Source organism: Orycteropus afer, unplaced genomic scaffold, assembly GCF_000298275.1.
Source record: "Orycteropus afer afer isolate SDZICR_OR568_19922 unplaced genomic scaffold, OryAfe1.0 scaffold00080, whole genome shotgun sequence".
Classification (NCBI taxonomy): domain Eukaryota; kingdom Metazoa; phylum Chordata; class Mammalia; order Tubulidentata; family Orycteropodidae; genus Orycteropus; species Orycteropus afer.
In genome coordinates, this window is record NW_006921667.1 from 10762243 (window position 1) to 10774406 (window position 12164).

Genomic DNA, 12164 nt, shown 5'->3' on the forward strand with positions numbered 1-12164 from the left:
AAAAAAAAAAAAAAAAAGACAGGAAAGTAAGAAAAGACCAAAATTGATGTCAGAAGAGATTCTGAAACTTGCCCTTGAGTGGAGAATATAAAGCAAATGGAAGAAATGATGGGATAAAACAGTGAACAGAGGATTTCAAAGAGCAGCTTGGGCAGACAAAGCCAATTATTATAATGAAATGTGCAAAGACCTGGAGTTAGAAAACCAAAAGGGAAGAACACACTCAGCATTTCTCCAGCTAAAAGAATTCAGGAAAAAATTTAAGTTGCAAATTGTAATACTGCAAGATCGTATGGGCAGAATATTGAATGATGCAGGAAACCTCAAAAGAAGATGGAAGGAATACACAGAGTCACTGTCCCAAAAAGAACTGGTTTATGTTCATCCACTTCAGGAGGTGGCATATGATCAAGAACCAATGGTACTGAAGGAAGAAGTCAAAGCTGCACTGAAAGAACTAGCAAAGAAAAAGGCTCCAGGAATTGGTGGAACACTCATTGAGATGTTTTAACAAACGGATGCTGCACTGGAGGCACACACTCAACTATGCCAAGAGATTTGGAAGACAGCTACCTGGCCAACTGACTGGAAGAGATTCATATGGGTAACAGGATGTGGAAATTATCAAACAGTATCATTAAAATCACATTTAAGTAAAATCTTACTGAAGATAATTTAAAAATAGTTATAGCAGTATATTGATAGACAGCTTCCAGAAATGCAAACTGGATTCAGAAGAGGATGTAGAACAAGGGATATCAGAAGTGATGTTAGATGTCACTTGGCTCAAAACAAAGGATATCAGAAAGATTTTTTTAAATACATTTTTATTGAAATATAATTTATGTACAGTGAAATACACAAATCTAAAGTGACATGGGTCAATGCATTTTTTTCTTCTTTTTTGCAGTGTTCCCTCTACTCCCCTCCCAATTCTGGAAACCAACATAGAAAGTTTCCCTCCATATATAAACCTTTCCTTGACCCTCCATGTTCTGGTTACCTAGTGCCACTCTGGCAAGAAATACACCACAAATGGGATGACCTTAACAAACAGGAGTTTATTCTTACAATTTAAAGGCTTTAAGTCCAAGTTCAAAGTGCCAAACTCTAGGCGCTGGGTGAAAGCTCCTCAACCTTGGGGTCCAGCTCTGCTTCCTGTTCCCAGCCCACTAGAGGCGTTTCTTCACTTGGATAGCTGCTGGCTGCTGAGGCTGAAAAACCCAAGGTTGACAAATAAAAAGGCACAGTCCCAATGTTACAAAACCACATGGCAGGCCATTGATTCAAGTCTATTGTAAGTCCCAAGGTTGGCAGAGCATGGCAGGCTGCTCAACAAAGACATGGCTACATGCAGGGTCCAGGTGTGCCGTAATCTAGAACCATTTCCAAGGCTTCTCCTTATATACAGGAAGCAGACCACATCCCAAAAGCAGCTACTCAGCTGCTCGTGGTAGATCCCACCATGGAGTTGATCGCCAGTCTCATCATGGGGAATAACTACCACCAGCTGCCCAGCCAGTAAACCAGGCCCAGCTAAGTTTACACACAACATAACGATCACACTCCACAACAACGAACTAATACTATATTTGTCTCTCTCTGACTGACTTATTTCTCTCAGCATAAGGTCCTCCAAGTTCATCCATATTATGAGGTGTTTTGCAGACTATACATTATTCTTTAGTGCTGCATAGCATTCTATTATGTGTATGCACCATAGTTTGGTCATCTACTCTTCCACTATAAATCTTAGAAATAAGTCCCTTGTCAGATATGTAATTATTGGCAAATATGAATTTGTTGCTGTCATTTTTGTTACATGCTTTTTTGTGGTGTCACTTTCTTTGTTCCATATAATTTTCTATGCTGGGCTTGTTTTGTTTATGAATCGTGTTATCACTTCCTTTATTACTATTGTTTTAGTATTTGCTGAGTATTTATGTGGTCCTCTTTTGTGATGTGAAGGTTTATCATTTTTCTTTGAGGTTACCCTGTGATTTACAGTTTTCTTCCCAAGTTTAGAACAGTCCATTCTATCCTGTAGTTGTCTTGACTTCCCTACCATCTAGAAGTTCTGTAATGATGCAGTTTTTTCCCTCTTTTTGTCCTCTAGTTGTCCTTATTTGTCAATTGATGTCTTTGGTTCCCTGTTTATAATCTTGTAAGCTTCCTTACTTTGGATACTTCCATAGCTGGGTTGGTTTCTGGGCTATATAATCATGTGTGTTAATGGTCAGTTGTTGGCTGTTGTTGCTTCTCTGTCCAAAGGGCACCCTTTAGCATCTCTGGCAAGGTTGGTCTGGTTTTTAACAAATTCCCTTAATTTCTGCTTATCTGGAAATGTCCTGATTTCACCATCATATTTGAGGGACAATTTTGCTGGGTACATAATTCTTGGTTGGAACTTTTCTCTTTCAGTGTTTTATATATACCATCCCATTGTCTTCTCACCTGTGTAGTTTCTGACAAGAAATCCGAGTTTAGTCTTATCGGCTACCCCTTGTAGGTAACTTTTCGTTTTTCCTATGCTGCTCTCATAATTCTTTCTTTGTCTTTGGTTTTGGTAAGTTTGATGATGATTTGTCTGGGTGATTTTCTTTTGGGGTCTATCCTGTTTGCGGTTCATTGGACTTCCTGAATGGATAGATCCTCATACCAGGAAAATTCTCCTCCAAAAAAAATCTTAAGACAATTTTCTCTGTAGTTTCATTTCTCTTCCTGTTCTGGAATTCCCATTACACATAGGTTATTCCTTTTGATGGTATTCCACATGAACCTTAGGCTTCCTTCATTTTTTTTTTTTATTGTTTTTCTGATTTTTCCCCTTTCAAAGAAGTGTCCAGGTATTTGCCTTCAATTTCCCTAATTCTGTCTTCCATCAATTCAATTCTGCTCCTTTGCCCATTCAATGTCTCATCTATTTCTGAAAATTTAGTAGTAGTATCTTCTGGATTTCTGTGTGTAGATTTTGTATCATTTCTAATTTTTCATTTATTTTGTCATTTTGTTCTTATATTGTCTTTTGAAATTGTTCTAGGGTTTTCTCTGTGTTTTCCTTGATCTGTCTCTCAATTCACTGAAGATACCGAAATATAATTCTTTTGAATTTCTAATCAAGGAGTTCCAATGCTGCATCTTCCTCAGAGATGTATTTTGGGTCTGTATCCTGGTCCCTTGTTTCCCCTGTTTTATCTTGCTTCTTTGTGTGGATGGCGATGCTCTGTTGTCTCTGAGGCATTGTGGCATTTCTGTGTTTATATTTAATTGGTGATTGTATGTTGGAGCGACTTGCCCACAATTTTCATTTTGTTTTTGTTTGTATATTATCTAAGAAAACAGAGTACTGTGCTCCTCATTCCCTAGTTGACAGCACTTATAAACTCACCACCTGTCTCCTTTCCTGTTGTGAGCCTCTCATATATCCCTGCTGACCTTGGCAAACAGAGCCTATTCTTAGGTCCCCGGAATCTGAATGAGAATGCTATCACTTTAAAATTCAAAATGGTTGCCACTCATAAAGATTCAAAATGGCTGCACCCTCAGTCACTTTAAATATCCAAAATGTCCACTGGTTGTAAGCATTCAAAATGGCTGCACCCTCGGTCACTTTAAATATCCAAAATGGCTGCCACTTACAAACATTCAAAATGGCAGCGCCATGTCAACAATCAAAATGGTCTCGCCCTCCGGACAGCAGAAAGCCCACAGCTCAGGTTGTCTTCTTCCTTGCTTGTTTCCCTTCTTAGTCATAGGCAACCAGCGCAGTCATCCCTGCAGCCCTTGGTGACCAGCACTGATCTTTAGGTCAATTCTCAGGTCCCAACACCACTTGGAAATATTCAGGATGTTGGTCTCATCAGAGTAGCTGAAGTCTGCAGCTCTGACCGTCTCTGTACTCACTGTTTTCGTTCAGGTTTTTCCACTAGTTGGTGCCTAATCCACTTCTGTATAGTTCCTCTCAAAGCTCAGGGCTCCAGGATTATCTTCTATATCTGTCAATTGGCTTTTCTTTTCTTTGTTAAAGAGGGTCTGTGTTGCTTGTCTGCCTATTCCTCCATCTTAATGGAAGACCCAGAAAGATGTTTTACTAACTATACAAAAGCATTTGATTGTGTGGATCATAACAAATTATGGATAACATTGTTGAGAAGAATGGGAATTCCAGAACACATTATTGTACCCATGAGAAACCTGTACATAGATCAGGAGGCTGTCATTTGAACAGAACAAGGGGACACCACATGGTTTAAAATCAAGAAAGGAATGTGTCAGGGTTGTATTTTTTTCACCATGCTTATTCAATCTGTATGCTGAGCAAATAATCCGAGAAGCTGGACTATATGAAGAAGAATGTGGCATCAGAAATGCAGGAAGACTCATTAACAACCTGTGATACACAGATGACACAACTTTCCTTGCTGAAAGGGAGGATGACTTGAAGCACTTACCGATGAAGACTGAAGACTACAGTCTGCAGTATGGATTATACCTCAATATTAAGAAAACAAAAATCCTTACAACTGGCCTAACAAACAATTTCATTATGGATGGAGAAAAAAGATTGAAGTTATCAAGGACTTCATATTACTTTTTTCTACAATCAACACCAATGGAAGCAATAGTCAACACATCAGATACTGTACTGCATTGGACAAATCTGCTGCAAAAGACCTCTTCCAAGTGATGAAGATCAAAGATTTCTCCTTGAAGACTAAGGTGCAACTAACACAAGCCATGGTATTTTCAATCGTCTCTTATGCATGTCAGAGCTGGACAATGAATAAGGAAGACCTAAGAAGAGCTAATACTTTTGAGTTGTGGTGCTGGAGAAGAATGCTAAGAGTATCATGGTCTGCTAAAAGGACTAACAAAAATGTCCTGGAAGATGTGCAGCTAGTAATGCTCCTTGGAAGCAAGAATGGCCAGCCTTTGTCTCACCTACTTTGGTCATGTTGTCAGAAGGAACCATTCCCTGGAGAAGGATATCATGCTTGGTAAAGTGGAGAGTTAACAAAAAAGGGGAAAGACCCTCAACAAGATGGATAAACACAGTGGCTGCAAAAATGGGCTCAGGTATAACAAGATCGTGAGGCTGGCAAAAGACTGGGCAGTATCTTGTTTTGCTGTGCATAGGGTCACTATGAGTTGAAGATAACTCAACAGCACCTAACAACAACAACAATACATACAACAAAGATAAGTACTTTTACATATATGACACTGTATTGTCAGTGATAACAAACATTAATCTACGGATAAACAGATGGGTACACAGGCTGAATGATCACAAAAATCCTCACAAAATCCTCTCTCTAGGCAAAAGGGAATATACTCATGACCATATATAAGGCTGGCAGATAATATTTCTACATATGTATCTGTATATGCTGTAAGAATGTCTATATAAACAGAACTAACAGGAAAAGTTATGGTAACTTCTTAGCAGCAGCCAACCACCGTGATGGAGCAAGTTGTTGGACCCGTGGACTCGGGAGCATGGTCACAGGGGACATTAATCTCCACTGGCGTAAGAGACTACACAAAATCATTTTTCTCCATCCTACTTTGGTAAGTAGTGAGTGACTAGGGTCTTAAAAACCTGCAAGCAGCCATCTAGATGCAACAATGGGTCTCTCCTCATCCACGGCAAAGAAGAATAAAGAAAGCCAAAGATACACGGAAACAATTAGTCCAAGGGTTTAGTGGATCATGCAAACCTCAGCCCATATGACCTTGAGACCAGAAGAACTAGATGGTGCCCAACTACCACTGTCAACCACTCAGAAAGAGATCAGTGCAGGAGATTCTGGATAGACTGGGAGAACAATGTGGAACAAAACTAAAAATCATTTAAAAAAAAAGACCAGGTTTACTGGTCTGATAGCACCTGGTGAGACCTCTGAGACCATGGACTCTAGTTATCCTTCAGATCTGGAATTGAACTCACTACTGTGGCTTCCAGCCAAACAAAAGACAGGCAGATAAGGTGAACATTTACACCAGGTAAATATACTCCTTAGAATGATCAATCATGAGAGGACAGAAGGGCAATATTTGCACAGGGAGACAGCTCAGAGCACAGGAATGCATAGGCGAGAAGGACACAGGAAAGAGGTAACTACAGGGAGTAGGTGGGAAGAGAAGTTACACTGTGGGGAATTGCAGTATATGTTATGAAACAAAATGTGTACGAACTGCTGTACGGAAAATGAATTTGCTCTGTAAATTTTTAACCAAATCACAATAAAAAGTTAAAAAAAAAAAAAAGAATTCACTTGCTGTATGTATGCTGTTGTTGTTGCTGTGTAAGAAATGCTAAGGAGCATATGTGTTTACGTTAACTGGCCAGTATTATCCTACTGATAAAACATTTTTTAGTCAGAATTCCTTCTAACTCACAGCCATTGTCTGCATGATTGCTGGTATCAAGCTACTGAACCCCCAAGACAAGCAATAGCTATGTGTCTTGATGGGCTACTGAGAAAGCAGACAAAATGACAATTGGGTTGACAGGTTCATGAGAAGTTAAAAGAAGCAGGAAAGTACAATAATGGCTCCCCAAAGTTCATGCCCTTATCCCTGGAACTCTGACCTCCAGAACTGTAAAATAATACATTTGTATAATTTTAAGCCACAAAATTTGTGGTAATTTGTTACAGCAGTAGTAAGAAAATTATGTATATGCTAACAAATTAATTTTTCAGGAAGAAACCAGGTATTTCTTACCTATATCCATTGGTCGTTCCGTATTTAAGCTGTCTGTGCTACCCTGATGAAGATGCCCACCTAAGGTTGTCTTTACTTGTTGATCTGATAATTTCCCTGTACTGACAGATCTAAAAAGAACAGTGATGTTAATAATGGGAAAGTACACTTAACATGAAACCCCTGACAACTTCAATCTTTTTTGTTTATCATGATGTTCTTAATACCCAGTTGTGAGGATTTCTGTTTTCTTTCTGTTGAGGTATAATCCATACTCAAGTCTTCGACTGTCATCAGTAAGTGCTTCAAGTCCTCTTTGCTTTCAGCAAGCAAGATTGTGTCATTTGCATATTAAACATTGTTAATGAGTCTTCCTCCAATCCTTACGTCATGTTCTTCTTCATACAGTCCAGCTTCTCAGATTATTGGCTCAGCATACAGATTGAACAAGTACAGTGAAAAGATACAACCCTGATACACACCTTTCCTGATAAGTAACATCATGATAAATGAAGAAAATATTGACACTGTTACAGATTGCAATTTACTTAGATCCACAATCAACACGCATGGAAATAGCAGTCAAGACATCAAGCAATGCATGGCCTTTGGCAAATCTGCTGCAAAAGACTTCTTTAAAGTGTTAAAAAGCAAAGATGTTAGTCTGAGGACTAAGGTGTACCTGACCCAAGCCATGGTATTTTCAAACACCTCATAAGCATATGAAAGCTAGATATGAATAAGGAAAAGTAAAGAAAAATTGATGCCTTTGAATTCTGGTGTTGGCAAAGAATATTGAATATACCAGGGACTGCCAGAAAATTTGTCTTGGAAGAATGTTCCTTAGAAGTGAGGACAGTGAGATTTTGTCTCACATACTCTGGACATGTTATGAGGAGAGACCAGTCCCCGCAGAAGGGCATCATGCTTGGTAAAGGACAGGGTCAGTGAACAAGAGGAAGACCCTCAGTGAGATGGACTGACACAATGGCTGCAGTAACAGGTCAAACACAGCACCAATTATGAGGATGGCATAGGGCCAGCAGTGTTTCATCCTGTTACAAATAAGGTCACCATGAACTGATTCGATGACACATAACAACACATTTCCTAAAAAGAAAAGAAAATTCAGATATTTAAATATAAACATTTGCTTAAGCCAAGCCATAAATGAGAAGCCAGAGACAAAAGGAGATAAATAAGAGATACCAAGTAATTCAGGGTAGAGATAAACTTCAATAATCAAAATAAACAAAAAAAAAGGAAACAGAATATTCAAGTCAGGAAGAACTCTTCATTTACACAATCACAGGAAGCATCTGTGGCTTTCAGAAATTCTAAACGTATGCTGTTCATATCATGAACTATAAGCCACAAGCCAGTTACTAATTTGGTCCAGCTGTTTTTATGACAGGACTATACACGCCATTGCAGTTTTCATGTTTAAGGCTAGAAAAAAATTGAGTCTCTTACCTGCCAAACATTGCTTTGTTCTGTTGTTCAGCCCTCTCCCTCTCACTTCCTTGTACTGAGAGGCAATGAGAGCATTCCTGTGAGTCACTGGCATCTCTGCACTGCCCTTCAACCAGCCCTTGATTTGTGACCAAGGCTAAAAGGTTGGAAGACGCTTGCGTTTTAGGGATTTTGAAAGGAGCAGTGGTCTAAAGAAACATGTAAAATAGTTAATATGATGCATGAAGTATGCAAAATTCTTAGGCTATTTGGCAGAGTAGTCAGTATAGACTTTGGAGTCAGTCAGACCTGAATTCAAATATTGGCTCTTTTACTTAGAGCCTGTGGACCTTTGATACTGCATTTAAGTTCTGTAAGTCCTAATTTCCTTTTCTGTTTACTAAGGACAATAGTATTACCTACCATCAGAGTGTTGTTTTGAGGAATAAATGAGATAATGCTTTCTTCACTAAGTAAAGTTCTTACACTATGCCTGGTACATAGTAAGTGCTCATTAAATTACAGCTATTCTCATCATGAATCCTTTCCATAAAGTACTCTACTAGTTCATGACCTACAAAAGGGTTTAACACACCTTAGTAGGAGAGCCAATGATTGTTGGTAAAGGAGTTTTAAAGAACCAGTCAGAACTCCGTGGAGAGGATCCCATGTGCTTGGTGGGAGAGGCTCCCAGGCTGCCAGGCCGACTGGGCTGAGGGGAGTAGCTGTACCCAGCCCCGGCATGAGAGGGGCACACAGGGTCAGAGTGCTGCTTTCTGAGCTTCTGTTTGTTCTGATAGATGTCGGTGAGGGTGGGGGTGCTCTGCAGTCTAGCGCCCAGTAAGAGAGACTGTGGTGATTGAGTCTGTGGCACTGGAGAACCTACCAAGAAAATGAATGTAATATTAACTCAAAGTGAAAAAGAACAGAGCAAATTCTTAAGAATGAAAGACAATTTTTAAAATGAGAATTCTGTTGTATGCTTTGTTTTTCATAAGGTATTTTAAAAATTATTCACTTGGTAAGAGACTATTTTCGGGTATAAATTACAAAACAATGGTTAGTACATTGTCTCTGGTATTCTCAGAAGACAGACTTTCATGATGATAGGTGTATAAGCTGTTTTTATCAGCAGCTTGCAAATAACTCAGATTAGTATACGGTCTGATTAGCACCAAAGAGAACAATACAGTTAATGGTTACAATTAATAAAAATAACAAACACACTACATATGATTTCCACTCTATTAAAAAAATATATGACTTTATCAATATATCTCTGTTCTGACATAGTAACTAAAAGAAACTTTCAAACTAACCCAGAATAACCCTCATTCAAATAAAAAAAAAAAAAAAACCACTATGTAAGATGAAGGGGAAAACTATCAGAAAAATAACACACCTTTCCTGGATTTCTACAAAGAAAACATTTGGCCAAAGATATCTTTGATTCTCAAGAAGGCACCCAGTGGCTTTGTGGTTAAAGCATTTGGCTGCTAACCAAAAGGTCAGCAGTTCGAATCCACTAGCTACTCTGTTGAATAAGGATGAGGCAGTCTGCTTCTGTAAAGATTTACAGCTTTGGAAACTCTATGGGGCAGTTCTACTCTGTCCTCAAAGGGTGCTATGAGTTGGAATCAACTTGATAGCAGTGGAGATTTAAGGAGGAGACACCAGAGCATGAGTGTGGAGGACAGAATGCCCCTTTCCCAGCACAAACATATCACTGCCAACCTAAGGTCCACTGAGCATTGCGTTCCAATTATAAATTCTTTGGAGCTTCTTGAAAGCCAAACTACCACCAATAATGTTAAGACATCCAAGTATTTTTAGTAAGTTAACCATTATCTTTCCAAAAAGAGACAACAATGGGAGCTCTGTGACTGACCTATTAAGCGTAGCTTAATCTCATTCCAAACCTGGTATTTAATTTTTCAAAACTTGGTTCTATTCCTTACAGAAATAAAAAAAAATTGGTTGCACAATGTTATGACCTGGAGAAGGTTATTTAAGATTAAAAAAAAAAAAAATATATATATATATATATATATATATATATATATACACACACACATATATATATATGTATATATAAACTAAGAAGAGCATGCTTCTTTAAATAACACAAAATTCCTTTAATTGGCCTACCCCTCAAATGCACATACAATAGAATGTGACTTATAAAAATGTTTTTTTTCAAGTATATATACATAGATGAATATGCATAGATATATGTACACATATATAACCATGTATGTGTTACATATAATAAAACAAATAAACATCCCTATTTCTGTTTTATCTGATGCTGACTGGTAGCTTCTACCAACAGTATATATCAAAATAATGAAATTTCATTTTAAAGACTGATTTTCATTACCTGCATGACAATAACCAAAATTTAGCTTGAGTAATTCCTGAAACTTATGTTCAAAAAGGAACCATATACTCAAAAGGAGCTATATGATATGCTAAAACATACTTGATCAAGATTCTAAAAGAACAGGATAAGAGGGGAAATCTTTAATATTAAAAATATTCTTTTGATAAGACTAGAAAAACATAACTCATCCATTTACACTAAATTAAAATTATTAACACACCAAATACAATCTCCTACCTGAGGAGTTTCTACTCCTGGATTCATGGACCTGAGGATGCCCACAGCAGCACTGACTGAATTGCTCAGGAATGGTACCAACTATGGAAGACAGAGAAAGGAGAAACTATTCAAATCAGTAAAAGATGAAAGCAAGCAACACCATGTACAAATTGCACAGTATATCATAGTTAATAAAATTTTAATTAGAAAAGATTTAGTACAACTAACATTTAGTGAGCAACCAGTGTGCTGGGTGCCAGGCACATAAGATTAGAAAAATGAAACAAAACAAAAAAGACATACCCTGCCTTGAAACAGTTATCATTAGGAAAGAAAACCACATAAATCACTAAATGTCTTCAACAGGTATATGTAGACAGAAAAATAGAACAAAGAGTGATGAAGTGCCTGGGGCTTATGGAAGACCTGGAAAGGCTCAGGTCTTCCTCAAGAGCCTGCTACAGGAAGCTCAGTGGACTGCCAGCCCAGCTGCAGGCCCTCTAAATCTACCACATTAGCCTCAAGGCCATGCTTCCTTCAGACTGCGGCAGCCAAAGGCTGAGAATGGTGTGGGTACTAATTCAGACTCAACTAATCAGGTCAGGGAATTCTAACAGATAACTTAGTGCTTGGGGATGCCCCACCAACTGGCCAAATTTTCTTGAAAATGAGCTACTGTCTGAGACTTTCTGCCCAGTTCTCCTTTATCCCCCAGCTGCTTTCATAAATGCCCAATTCTTTATCCCCCTCCTCCTCTCCTTTCACAGGTGCCAGTCTTGCATTGTGTTCTGAAGGGTCTCCCTGCCTACTCCTGCACTCCCTCCCCTTTTATCATTCACAGAGGTATTTCCTGTAATAAATCTCCTATATCTCTAACCTAACACTGAAATAGAGTTGGAAGCCTTCAGGAAGCTTAAACAGGTAAGATGCCTTTGTCTATAAAAAGAAGGGGCACTAGCTGCTGTATGGAAAGTGAATTTGCTCTGTAAATTTACACCCAAATCACAATAAAAATAATTAAATTAAAAAATGTAACAACTCAGAGTTATTTTAATTTAAAAAAAAAAAAAAAGAAGAAGGGGCATTGACCAGGTTATTAAATTAGCAGACAGAGATTAAATCCTAAAGATTGAACTTTTCTTTCAGGGCAATAAGGTTTGGCCCTTGACTTTGGAGATGTCTCAGGGGCTGCTGCAGAGGTGAAGGAGGGCCCAGATTCTATTTGCAATAGCTAAAAGTGACTTCAAAGCCATTGCAACAGGTGTTTTGGTGCTTCGGATGTTGTTGTTATTGCTCCTGGGCCTATTTAAACCCTTCTTTCTCTGCCTACATCTAGGATTTATTCTTATTCATCTTAGTACTACTCCAGTGGTGTTGATCAGGGTGGGTTTGTTTTCTTTTC

General features: G+C 38.4%; 1 protein-coding gene across 1 annotated transcript in view; it reads right to left on the reverse strand.

Moving 5' to 3' along the window:
• ULK2 (unc-51 like autophagy activating kinase 2) overlaps positions 1-12164 on the reverse strand; it is a 241121-nt gene that overhangs the window by 70251 nt on the left and 158706 nt on the right. Inside the window, exons 16-19 of the mRNA XM_007941497.2 lie at positions 10781-10861; positions 8756-9042; positions 8182-8369; positions 6730-6839 (exon numbers count right to left, since the gene is read on the reverse strand). Of these exons, the coding sequence (XP_007939688.1) occupies positions 6730-6839; positions 8182-8369; positions 8756-9042; positions 10781-10861 (666 nt within the window). The remainder of the gene's footprint in view (positions 1-6729; positions 6840-8181; positions 8370-8755; positions 9043-10780; positions 10862-12164) is intronic.